Source organism: Megascapheus bottae, chromosome 8 (genome assembly GCF_031878675.1).
Source record: "Megascapheus bottae isolate mThoBot1 chromosome 8, mThoBot2.hap1, whole genome shotgun sequence".
Classification (NCBI taxonomy): domain Eukaryota; kingdom Metazoa; phylum Chordata; class Mammalia; order Rodentia; family Geomyidae; genus Megascapheus; species Megascapheus bottae.
The window spans coordinates 44,933,275-44,947,016 of NC_143516.1; the positions used below are offsets into that span (position 1 = coordinate 44,933,275).

General features: G+C 34.8%; 1 protein-coding gene across 3 annotated transcripts in view; it reads left to right on the forward strand.

Annotated features, from left to right (window-relative positions):
* Positions 1 to 13,742, forward strand: part of Ascc3 (activating signal cointegrator 1 complex subunit 3) — a 246,784-nt gene that overhangs the window by 151,865 nt on the left and 81,177 nt on the right. For all 3 annotated transcript variants that reach the window (XM_090338378.1, XM_090338376.1, XM_090338377.1), the window contains one exon: positions 4,325 to 4,467. In XM_090338378.1, coding sequence (XP_090194504.1) covers positions 4,325 to 4,467 — 143 coding nt within the window. The remainder of the gene's footprint in view (positions 1 to 4,324; positions 4,468 to 13,742) is intronic.

Sequence of the window (13,742 nt, forward strand, 5' to 3'; positions counted from 1 at the left end):
TTTTATTTTATACTTTACTGTAAAGGTGATATATAGAGGTTTTAGTTACATACATAAGGTAATATTACCCTTTCTCATTTTTCTTCAGCTTTCTTCCCCCCCATTGTAAATTTAATTTCCAACATAGTATCTTGAGGGTATCACTGTTGCATTGGTTCATTTGTCTCACCATTTTGTTTTCCTCTTCTGGTCCCCAAATCAGATAAATGTATACAAGACACATGGTACCAAAATCAAAACCAGTGACAACAGGGGATAAGCCAAAGGGAAAAAAAATAATAAAAGAAAAAAGAAATAATATCACACAGTAAATTAAAAACAGTAAGAAAGAAAAACCTCTTGTTCCCATACCTTAGAGTTCATTTTGATTAGCATCATTTTACATTGTCATTTGTTATGTAGCTATTGAGGTATTGTGATACTCAGCTAGGACTATCCTAGATAAATAATAATTATTACATATGAGGGAAACCATGGAGCCTATGTGTCTTCGGATCTGGCTTACTTCACTTAATATGCTAGAGCTCCTAGGCACAGGTCGGAACTTTCTTAATAAAGACCAACTGAAGAGCTTCTGTATGCCAAAGGAAATAGCTAGCAAGATAAATAGAAGGTCCACAGACTGGGAGAAGATCTTCACTGCCTATACAATAGGCAAGAGCCTCATATCTAAAATGTACTTAGAGCTCAACAATTAAATTCCCCAAAAACAAATTGTAAAAGAAACAACCACCCCATTAACAAATGAGCTAAATATTTAAAGAGAGCCTTCTCTGAAGAGGAAATAAGAATGGCCAATAGATAAATGAGGAAATGCTGAACATCTCTGGCCAGATTCTTGAATTGAAACAGTAACTGTTTTGGATGGTAGCTATCAAATGCATTGTTAGTGGTTTATGTTTAGGAATGGTCGAACTTACACAAATAATTTAAAGCTATTTTTCAATTGTGAAGGAATATATGTATGTATTAAATTATGCATTGACACTTCAGATATTTCTCAAATAGTAATGTCTGCTATAGAATAAAAGTATGTGTTTTTAGAACTAAGTAACTCTTTATTAAATCCAGACCCTTAAGCATGCTGTATATTCCTAATCCCTCACTTAATTTTTACTTTATCATTCAAGGTATTATCTTATGCTAGTTAGTACCTTTTTTTTTATTTTCTAAAACAATTAGGTAAATTGGAAAGGGGTAAGAATAATACTTTATTGAAACCTGTTTTATTTAGGCTGCATAAGGAATATTTATCGTATCAATTAAATATAACCTGAAAAATAAATTATCTCATGTGAACTGCTGTTGTCTGTGAGGTGACAGTTGTGAGGTGACTTTTTAGCTGTTGTAATTAGCCTTATGACAGAAGCAAAGTATTGATTGTGAGCTAGAGACCAATCTTGGCAGTTTAGATTATTTACACCTCCACAGAAGCATTGTACAAAAATCACTAATGAACAATAAATCTGCCATGAGCTGTTCAGCCACACCTGTTCTTGCAGCAGCAAAAATCCATTAAATGTTGAGGCTTAAAAAAATAGATCCATTAAAAAAATAGATTCATTCATGATTGTGAGTACAGATCTTGCCAATATTGCTGTAATACATGTGTTTCAAACATGGAATTTCTAATATGATTTATAATAATCTATAATATTCTGATATATGATGAAAGAGTGAAAAATAAGATAAATGAATCTTTTTCTTATGCAAACAGCTGTTTGCATGCCACTGATAGAAATGAAATATTTTGTGTTATCAAAATCAAGAGTAAATCAGCAAAATAACTTGTGCTTGTGTGTGTGTGTGTGTGTGTGTGTGTGTGTGTGTGTGTGTGTGTGTGTGTGCTTGAGTATGCCCAGGTATGCTTGCACTCATGTACATGTGCCTCTGCTCATGTGCCAGTTCTGGGGCTTAAAACTCCTGGGCACTGTGTCTGAGCATTTTTGCTCAAGGCTAGCACTCTCTTACTTGAGCCACAGCTCTATTTCTTTTTTTTGGTTATTACTTGAGACAAGAATCTTTCAGTTTTATTTTGCTGAACTATGATTTTATTTTTCTAAGGAATTAAATGAGTTCTCCCTTAAATATACCATATTTCAATTAATACATGGGTATATACTCACATATCATCTAGCATTTACTTATGAGTTTATAAGCTAAATTTAGCTTCCACATATAAGAAAAACATACATCCTTTATCCCTGTGGGCCTGACTTACTACACTTAACATTCTTTTTCCTAGATCTTTCTATTTCTTTACAAATGGTACAGTATCCAGGAGGTACTTGAAAGAGATGGGTCAAGCTCAAAGGGAAAGGAGTAGACAAATCAAGAAGGAAAGAAGGGATATATACAGTCAAAGATCCAATGTCAAAATCTCAGTCAAAATATACAGTCAAAAATCTCAGAAGACTGAGAGAAGTGACGAGGAGGGGAGGAATAGATGAGAATGTTGAAAGGAGTGATATTAATTGAGATGTATTCATAAACTGCTTTGTTAAATGACAACTCCTTTGTACACCTACTTGAAAATCTTATATGTGCATATATATGACATGTGTATGCATGTGTATGTATATGTATACACGCACGCATACTTACATAATTTCATGAACTTTCCTTCAAATCATGTCCTCACATCTCAGACTCCTGAGTAAATAGAATTATAGGCATGAGCCACTAGCACCCAGCATAAGATATTAGCACTGTTTTTGTCTGTATAAAGTATTTGTTTTTTGTTTCTTTTTTAATTCTTCTTTTTTTTTTGCCAGTCCTAGAGCTTGAACTCAGGGCCTGGACTCTGTCCCTGAGCTTCTTCTTTTGCTCAAGGCTAGCACTCTACCACTTGAACCACACTGCCACTTCTAGCTTTTTCCATTTATGTGGTACTGAGGAATTGAACCCAGGGCTTTATGCATGCTAGGCAAGCACTCTTAACAGTGAGCCACATTCCCAGCCCTAAAGTCTTTGTTATACTTAGTAATTGTTATATTTTGAAAATACGGTTTTATGATAGCTTTATTTCTCACCGTTAAGGAATAAAGATAGCAAAGATCATGTCAATTATTCTGTTTAAATCTTAATTTTTAGCCTGTAATTCTTCAGCTCACATTTCAAAGTAGAAACTGTAAGCACATTGAACATTTTCATATAACTTTTAAAAAATATCTGTGACTATTTTAAGAGAACTGTGTAGACATAAATATAAACTGTGTAGACTAAATATAAACTATTAGTATTTAAGAAATCTCATTTTCTGTTAGGCCAAATGATTTATGAGCTACTTAAGGTGTACTTTTTGAAATCTGAATTAAAGTATTTTCTTCAGTAATCACATATTAAGGTTTTAAAGTATTCATTTCATCAATTGTTGACTTGCACTATGCATTTCTCAGATGCTTATTTAAGGTTGGCATTTTCTTGAACTCATTTCTATGTTCTCCTGTGTTCTTACTTGAAACAGCACAAAAGTTTTTAGAAAATGGGGGGGGGATGTTGTGATTTGTCTCCTGTCTTTACTAATTTTTCATTCTTCTAATAACAAGGCAGAAAATAAAAAGAATTTTTGTAGTCTTAGACATTTTTCCCACCATGAAGACTTCCCTTTCTGTTACGTATTATCTTTAAGTAGCCATACAAAGGAGCTGCCATTCACCAAAGCAGTTTATAAATACAGTGCATCTTGATCAACCTCATCCCTTTCAGAGTCCTCCTAAACCCTTCTCTTAATCTTCGGTTACATATTGGATTTTTTGTGATTTAACAAAGCAGTTTATGTGTACAATGCATCTTGAACTGTGTTACTACTTCAACATCTTCACCCCCTTTGACTTACCCCTTCCTTTATATTTCTCAGTTCTGTGATACATAACAATGAATTCTTGCCAGCATTCTCTCCCCTTCCACCCTCATTCTACCCCTCTTAATGAAGAGTCATACTATGTAAATTCCCCTTTCCTGAAAGCACAAGATAGAACGTAGAGCTAACCTAAGTAAATCTTCCTGTCTTCTGTGCAACACCCCATTGAATATATTTGGTACCTAGATAAAAACAAAATTTCATTATTCCAATTAGGACTCTACCTAATTCATTTACATTTTTTGATGTTTCCCTTTAAAACATTTTTGTTTGTTTCATTTTTGAGACAGTGTCTTACTCTAGACCCCAGACTAGCCTAAAACATACAATCCCTTTGCTTCAGCCTCCACAATGATGAGATTCTAATCCTAGGTTACCATATCCTACTAATGTTTGGTACTGTAAAATTCCTATCCTAATGTGAATGGGGCTTAATACTTTATTCCCCACATTTTTTCACAGCAATTAGAAGTCACTCTCCAGCCAAACCTGTATTAATATTTGTATCATCTAGACGTCAAACTCGACTTACTGCTCTAGAGTTGATAGCCTTTCTGGCTACTGAAGAAGATCCAAAGCAGTGGTTGAATATGGATGAAAGAGAGGTAAACAATATATTTTGTTTTCTGCTTCTTATGTCAGATTGCTTTATATTTCATTATAATAGAAAGTGTACATTTTACGAGATTGATTGGAATGTTTTGTGAACAGTTGGAAATGCTTCTGTATAACTATACATAATTACACATTTAGGGGCCAGGAGCTTGGCCTACGGTAGAGTGCTCGCCTAGCATGCAGGAATACCTGAGTTCGATTCCTCAGTACCACATACATAGAAAAAAGCTGGAAGTTGGGCTATGGTTCAAGTGGTAAGAATTCTAGCCTTGAGGAAAGCCCAAGGACTATGCTAAGGCCCTGAGTTGAAGCCCCAGAACTGACAATAATAATAATAATAATAATAATTACACATTTAGTTATATTTAGTTTTCTTCTATGATGAAAGTACAAAATAATGTATGCTGGAGAAAGTATGAGGAAATACATTTCTGTCACCATAACACATACTGTTACTATCCCTGTAAATTTCCTTTCAGTATCTTTCCACTATACATTTATTTCATGTATCCTTTGAGTTTTCTATTTGGTATCTTCATGATGAATATTTTATATTCAATTAAGTTTCATAATTTTTAGTGCCACTATGGAACTTAACAAGTTTTAATTAAACATATTTATCATAATCATTGTCTAGTTTAGAAAACACGAATGCCTTTTTAAAAGCTAAGATAGGCATGGTGGCTTAAGCCTGTAAGCCTTGTTACTTGAGAGGCAATGACTACAGGATCACTGCTTGAGTCCAGCCCAGGAAAATGTGTATATGTAAACAAACACATTATTGCAATTTAAAAAAAAAACTGTGGTAAAGATATATGGAATACCGATGAGTTTGTTTGAAGCAAATATCTGGGCTTCACTTCTCTTAGGCTTTATTCTAAAACTGTTTCAAATGGAGACTTTTCTTTGAAGTCAGCATATGAAGTACTTATCTACTGAACACATTTTAGGATGCTTACTAAAAGTATAGAGGCATTGTGCATTTAGCACATATGTGACTCACATTAACTTCAAATGTGAACCTCATGTGTTCTTTCCTAGTATAGTAACCTTATAGATTGAACAAACTTAGAATAGCCCAACTATTGTGTAAAACTATTTTATTTTGTATTATCAGGACAAAAATGCATTACCGAAGATATTAGTTTCTCAGTGTTTTTCCTGCTAAGAAAATGACAACTCGTCTAATTTCTAGATATTTTGATACACTTTGCCTTTCTCAAGTATTAAAGAACAAAAGCTTCTCTTGCTGACTATAAAAGCAGTCACCTATAAAATAAAATTTCAGAGAATTTGTGATGGAATTTGCAATAGACTATTATATTAATGCAAATTATACCTACACCAGCAATAAAGCTGGCATTTCAATTGTTGTACCCCCAAATTATTAACTTAAAATAAGCATTTTAGGACTAGAGGCATCGCTCAGCAATAGAATGTCTGCCTAGAGCTTCTTAAAGATCAGGGCTCTGAAGTCACACCCCTATACCACAAAGAAAAATGACATAAATCTTTGTACAATTACTTTCCATAATATTATGGGCCAGAACCTAGTGTTTTCTCCTGTTGCAGACACACCCACAGTATTAGTTTGTTGTTTCATGGTAGGATATGGATAACTTGACAAGACTGTAGGATTAACAACTGGTGCATTTAAGAGAGGCCAGGTAAGGATAGCAGTAGCTTCCTGGCAGTCTGTATCTTACACAGAGCATCATTCAAATCATGCTGCAATGGAGCATGTTCTGAAAGTAAGAGACTGGAATAAAATCTATCAAGCAAACAGCCCATGTACACAGATTGGAGTTGCCATCCTTATATCAGATACAATAGACTTCAAACTGAAACTATTGAGAAGAGACAAAGAAGGTTATTATATACTAATAAAGGGATCTCTTCCTCAGGATATAACCATTATAAATATCTGTACACCAAATACTGGAGCACCCAAACAAAAACTACTTACACTAAAAACACATGTAACTTCAAACACAGTGATTGTTGATGACTTTAACACACCACTGTCATCTCTGGATAGATCAGCAAGGCAAAAACTCAGCAGAGAAACCTCAGAACTGAACAATTGCATAGACCAACAAGACCTAAGCTACGTCTGCAGACTATTCCATCCATCAATACCAGAATATACGTTCTTTTCAGCAGCACATGGAACATTTTCTTTAAAAGTCACATTTTAGCCAGGCCTGTAATCCTAGCTACTCAGATGGCTGAGATATGAAGATAAAGGTTCAAAGCCAGTCTGGGCACAAAAAGACCTGAGACTCTTATCTCCAATTTACCTCTAGAAAACAGGAAGTGGGATTTGGCTCAAGGGTAGGACAGGAGCCTTGAGCTGTAGAGTTCAGAGACAATGCCCAGTCTCAGGGGTAGCAGTAGCCTTGAGCTGAAGAGCTTAGGCACAGCGCCCAGAGTTCAAGCCCCATAACCCATCAAAAAAAAAAATCACATTTAGGGTACAAAGCAAATCTGTGCAAATTCAGAAACACTGAAACTATTCCCTGCATTCTCTCAGACCACAAAGATATAAAATTGGAACTCAACACCAAACAACAATTTAGAAAATCCTGTAACTCATTTAGATTGAACAACACTTTGTTGAATCACGAATGAGTTATTGAAGAGATCAAAACAGAAATTCAGCAGTTTATGTTATTTAACAAAAGGAGCACACAAATTACTAGCTCCTTTGAACACAGCAAAGGCAGTGTTCAGAGGAAAATTTATAGCTCTGAGTGCCTACGTTAACAAATTGGAGAAATCTCAAACCACCAATTTACTGGTGGTTTCAGTTTCTGGAAAAAGAGCAACAGGCCAATCCCAATTCCAATAGAAGGAAACAGATTATCAGGATTAAATGAACTAGTGACCAAAAACAAAACATACAAAGAATCAACAAAAACAAGAAGTTAGTTCTTTGAAAAAACTAACAAAATTGACAGCCCTTAGCAAATGTGTTGTATTTTTCATTAGAGAGCTTTCTTGAAGCAATTTCAAGAGTTTGTTAGAGGATGCTTCATATCATTCAATTCTCACCTTGTTCACTGCCACTTCCACTATTAACTTCAAGTTAATTGGCAATCTTTGTGTCATTCTCTGAAGCTACCAGTGAAAGATCTGAATGCTAAGTGTGAGTCTGTCATGTGCATCAAGAAAAGGCAATATCTTCTTTCCTTTGACTTTTTAAATAGGAAAGAATATTCATATTCTTGACATTCACAATCAGCAAAGTTCCAGTGGAGTCTTTTCACTGCCCAGCTTTATTTATAACACTATTTTTCTGAGGCAATTATGTTTAAGTGTCTTTCTATCAGAAAATCCCTCATCAAACCAAAATCCATTCATCTATCCCCAAGTAGAAGCAACTAAATATTCTTTATTTCCATTCAGCACTTAATCCTGTATCTCTGTCCTATTTACATCAGGTTCTTCTTTTGTTCTCTTTTTAGATGTGCTGAAATCAGATGCCTTGCTTGTGATAGATAAGTGTTCTCAGTCGCAGAACTACATCCCTAGCTTATTTCTTCCATAGTCCCATCTCAGTAGTCTCTAAACAAATAGACTATATTACAGAAATATTCCCAGCTGACATATGTATTTAACAGAGAAGAGGGAGAAAAAAGAGATGCAAAGTTAGTTAAAATTTGTTAGTATATGTGAAATAGCAAACAAATAAGACCAGAGTGTTTGTTTCTGTAGTTTATTAAGGAGAAGTAAATATGTATTATTTCCCCGATTGTCTGTGACCCATACACTTTTATCAACAAGCTACTAATCCAGTTTCTTTAACTAACTACTGAAATAACTCAAAATGCATATTCTTCATAGTTGAAAATCAGAATATTATCTATGTTCGTTTTGTAGGGTCATAAATTTGATTAATTTTTCAAATACACGGTGTAGAATGAAAGTTTCTCAGAATTCATCTAAACTTCTTTCTCTCCTATTTGTAAAGCTGCCCAATTTTGTCAGAATCATTGTATAAGAATGAGAGCTTCAGAAGTGGTGCTGTGGCTCAAGTGGTACAGTGCTAACCTTAAGCTGAAGAGATCAGGGTCAGCACCCAGGCCCACAACCAACAACAACAAAAAAAAGAAACCCGAAAAGCAAAAGGAAAAGAATGAGAGCTACAAATACTCATGTTGCTGTTTCCTCAGGGTTTTTTTGTTTCATTTTTGTTTTATTTTGTTTTGTTAATGTGAGTTTCTCCATTAGCAATATCATCCTAGTATATAGGCATTTGATAATCCTACCATTCAAGCTGAGCATGATAGACAGGAAGCATAAGCCAAAATGCTATCACCACAATGGTAGAAATGATGAGAGTACTGGTAAGAAATGATGTTTCTTCTATTATGTTCACAGTGATGAGAAATAAAGGTGAGATTAAGCTATCACCAACAAATAACTACCTAGTCCGTAGGTAAGATACTTTATAATGAGTTTACACTCAATCGTAGCAGTGATTAGGCCACACCTAATGGACTTCTCATCCACTATGGAGCTGTAATCTCTGTGCCTGCTGCATAAAATGCTGTGGCCTACAAAGGAGACTACAACACGCACAGATGGTTTATTTGCTTGACCATTAATAGATTTTTCTACAGTGTTCTTCTACTTCATAAAAGCTTCCTACCTCTATTTATTACCTGCCTCCAACATTTCAACATGCTACTTGCATTATCTTTACTTTGCTATAAAGTAGAAGTAAAATATCCAGTTCATGATCCACAGGTAACATATAGGACCATGCCATCTTCTTATTTTTCCCTCCTGGAAATCCACAAAAACATTTTTTCTTTCAAATAAGTAAAATCAGAGATGAAAAAGGAAGCATTGCAAGTTGTAATACAGAAACACAAAGATCATAAAAGGTTATTAAATAGAACAACTATATTCTAACAAATTTGATCATCTCAAAGTACACAGATTCCCAGGTACATACACTTAATGTTAAACCACAAAGAAATAGAAAATACATGGCCGGGAGTTTGGCCTAGTGGTTAAAGTGCTTGCCTAGCATGCATGAAGACCCAGGTTCGATTCCTCGGTACCACATACATAGAAAAAAAGCCGGAAGTGGTGCTGAGGCTCAAGTGGTAGAGCTCTAGCCTTGAGAAAAAACCCAAGGACAGTGCTCAGGCCCTGAGCTCAAGCCCAGGACTGGCAAAAAAAAAAAAAAAAGAAATAGAAAATACCCATAGAAATAGAAATAAGAAGTAACAGCATTGGGCCAGGAGTTTAGCCTAGTAGTAGAGTGCTTGCATAGCATGCATGAAGATCTGGGTTCAATTCCTTGGTACCATATACATAGAAAAAGTCAGAAATGGTTCTGTGGCTCAAGTGGTAGAGCTCTAGTCTAGAGGAAAGCCCAAGGAAAGTGCTCAGGCTCTTGAGTTCAGCCCCACGACTGCCAAAAAAAAAAAAAAAAGTAACAACATTAAATAGCCTCCCATCAAGAAAAGAAGACCAGGACCAGATGCCTTCACTGCTGAGTTCCACTAAACATTGAATGAACAACTGACATCAATTCTTAAGTTAGTTCCCCATTCTATGAGTCTAGTGTTAATGCATTAACCTGATACCAATCCAGATAAAGACCCAATAATAATAACAACAAAAGTAAAACTTCAGGCCAGTAACCTTGGTAGACATTCATAAAATACTACTGAACTGAAATGTATTCATAAAATTTTAGTAAGCTAGATAGAACAAGGCATTAAAGTGATCATTCACAATCATCAATTAGAATTCATCCTAGGGACACAAAGATGAGTCAATGTATACAAAGCAGAAAACATGTCAATAAAATGAAGGGCAAAAATTATAACATCATCTCAATACAGAAAAGGTATTGATAAAATTCAACATCTCTTCATAATATTAAACACTAGAAAAGTTAAGTATACAGAAAACTTAAAATATTGAAGGCCTATTATAATAAGACAGTAGTAGGACTGGGAATGTGGCCTAGTAGTAGCATGCTCATCTAGCCTGCACAAAGCCCTGGGTTTGATTCCGGGGAACCACATACACAGAAAAAGCTGGAATGGTACTATGGCTCAAGTGGTAGAGTGCTAGCCTTGAGCAAAAAGTATTCAAGAACAGCATCCAGGCCTTGAGTTCAAGCCCCAGGCTGGGGGCTGGGGGGAGCAGTAACCAGTTAACATTATATTAAATGGAGAGAAGCTGAAAGGTTTCTGTCTACTTTCTTGAGCAAAACCAAGATGCCAACTTTTACATATTTTTTTTTTGCCAGTACCAGGCTTGAACTCAATGTCTGAACATTGTCCTTGGGTGTTCTTTTTTTTTTTTTAATTTATGTGCTTCTTTTTTATTTTAAACATCTATTAGCTGTATAAAAATTTTCATTGTAATGTTTCCACACATTTACATGTTATATCTTCATATTCAACACTTCTGCTTCTGTTCCTTATCTTCCTCAACACCCTTTTAATTTTCTTAGCTTTATATGTGTTTTGTTAGGACCTTTTCATATGTACATTCAATATACTTTTCTCATGTTCTCCCCTAACTCTTTTTTTTTCTCCTTGGTTAATTTTTTTAATATATTTTTTATTGTAATTAATAAAAGGGTTACATGATATTTGCCAGATAGAAGGTGCATTAATTCACATACATTGATACCCTTTCACATGTCTTGGTACCCATTACCCTCCCCCTAACCCCCACCCCCTATCAAATTTCAAATAACCAAATACAAATAAATTCAATATATCAGATAACAAACTGAGATTCTTAAGGCTACAGCTGTGCCACTTGAGCCACACAACCACTTCCAGCTTTTTCTGTGTATATGGTACCAAGGAAGCGAACCTGGGTCTTTGTACATGGTAGGCATGCACTGTACCACTAGGACAACTCCTGGCTCCACCTTTCACATTTATCAAGCACAGTGCTTGAAGTCCTATCGAGTACAGTTAGGCAAAAGAAGGAAATGATTTTATATGTGAAGAACCCCAAAAGATACACCAGAAAATATTGGAACTAATAAATTAATTCAAAAAAGTTGCAGGATACAAATTCAACACATGAAAATCAATACCATCTGAAATAGAAATCAAGAAAGCAATCCAGTTTACAGTAGCTACAATAAATAAAATAACATACCTAGGAATACATTTAACCAAAGAAATGAAATACGTCTACAAATATAAAATGAAAATATAAAACATTAGTGGAAAAATTGAAAAGGACACAAAAAAGTGGAAGGATATCCTATGTCCTGGATTGTGAGAACCAATATTGTTAAAATGTCAACTATTCAGAGCAATTTACAGACTCAGTCCAGTCCCTATCAAATACCAATAGCATTCTTCACAAAAGAATTTACAAAACAGTTCTTCTTTATTTGGGGCCACAAATATATATGAATGGCCACAAGCAACTGGGCAAAAGGAAAAAAGAAGGAAGCAATATAGCGTCTTACTTTATACTCATTTGCATAAGAAGACAACTTACTGTTGTTTTAAAAAAACAAACATTCCCTTCTTGAATACTTGTTAACATGACATTTGAAATATGATGTAAAAATCAATGTTAATAAAATCTTTAAAAAAAAAAACAGGCACTTATAGAACAATTACAGTGGCCTAGAAGTAAAGCCTAACATGTACATCTGGCTTGTGATTTTATATGAAGATTGCAGATAGTGGTAGTACACTTTGAATTCAGTGTTTTGTGCCTATTTGCCTGGCACCAGTGGCTTATGTCTATAATCATAGCTACTCAGAACAATGAGGTCCAGGGATTGTGGTTCAAATCCAGCTTAGGCACTAAAGTCAATGAGACTCTTATCTCCAATTAATCACCAGAAAACTGGAAGTGGCACTGTGGCTCAAGTGATATATTAGTACCCTTGAGCTGGATTGCTTAGGGACAGCACCTAGGCCCAGAGTTCAATCCCCATAACTGACCAAAATAATTTTAAAAAAATTTTTTAAAAATGCCTGTTTGAGCAAATCCTCAAAAAAAAAAGTAAAAAGAAGAAGAAAAAATCCACACTGTAGCAGAATGACAGATAACGCAATTATACAATAAGCAATTGATATAAGAAGATATTTCTTAAAATAAGGCATTGAAATGGGTACAAAATATATGAAAATCAAAACCTCAAGGAGATACTGCTCTACCTCCAATAAGATGAGGAAGAGATAACATATAGTAAGGATATGGTAGAAAAGCAATCCTTGCACATTGTTGCTGAAAATGTAAGGGCTAATAGTATAGAAAACATAGAGAAATGATAATTTGAGAGCATAAATGTATTTAGCCTAATTTGAACATGACAAATCTATACATGTGTTGACCATTAATGAAATTAAACATGTACAATTCTTGTTATTAATTGAGATTTTAACGTAAAACAAGAACATTATCAACTCACTTTTTCATTAACTGATATCAATCTCCAAATGGCATAAAAAGAAACTTTTAAAAATTAAATATATAGATATCTATATGAATATTATGTATATATAAATAAGTAAAATTATAGAAAATTGTAAACATTATGAGTGAAGGTAATGAAAATTAAATACAGTAAGATAATAGGAAGTTACTTTAAACAGAATGATCAGCAAAAGCCTCTAAAAAGCAGAGAAGCAGCCCAACCCTTCCTATAATCCCAGCTTCTCAGAAGCCTGAGATATCAGCATCAAGATTCAGAGCAGCCCAAGTAAGGAAGTGCATGAGCCCTTTTTCTATACACACACATACACACGTGCGTGCATACACAAAAGCCAGAAGTGGAGCTGTGGCTTAAGTGATGGTAAGCAAAAACAGATATGGGACAGCAGACAGGCCCTGAGTTCAAGCCCCAGTACTAGCACAAAAATAAAATAAAACAGAATCAGATGATATTGAACCCAAAGAAATATTACAGCTTTCAGATTAAGGGAACAGAATTGAAGAAACTGAGATTTCCTAGCTCTAGCGTAATATGCACAAATGATTGTAACACAACTGAGACCAGTGAAACTGCATATTATACGAAGCTATATAAAGCCTTAGTTTGAATTTCCTTCCAGGAACTATGAGAAGACATTATCTAGTAGGGTTTGGCCCTCTGGAATTGATACTCTAAACAAATACTTCAACTGAAAAATAATAAATCAGATAAAAGGAAAAGGAAGATCTGAGAGTGAGTACATTGTTATATATTGTCAGGTAAAATGGGCTCTCTTCCTAGATAACCCCTAAAGAGAGATCGAACCAAGCAGGTTAG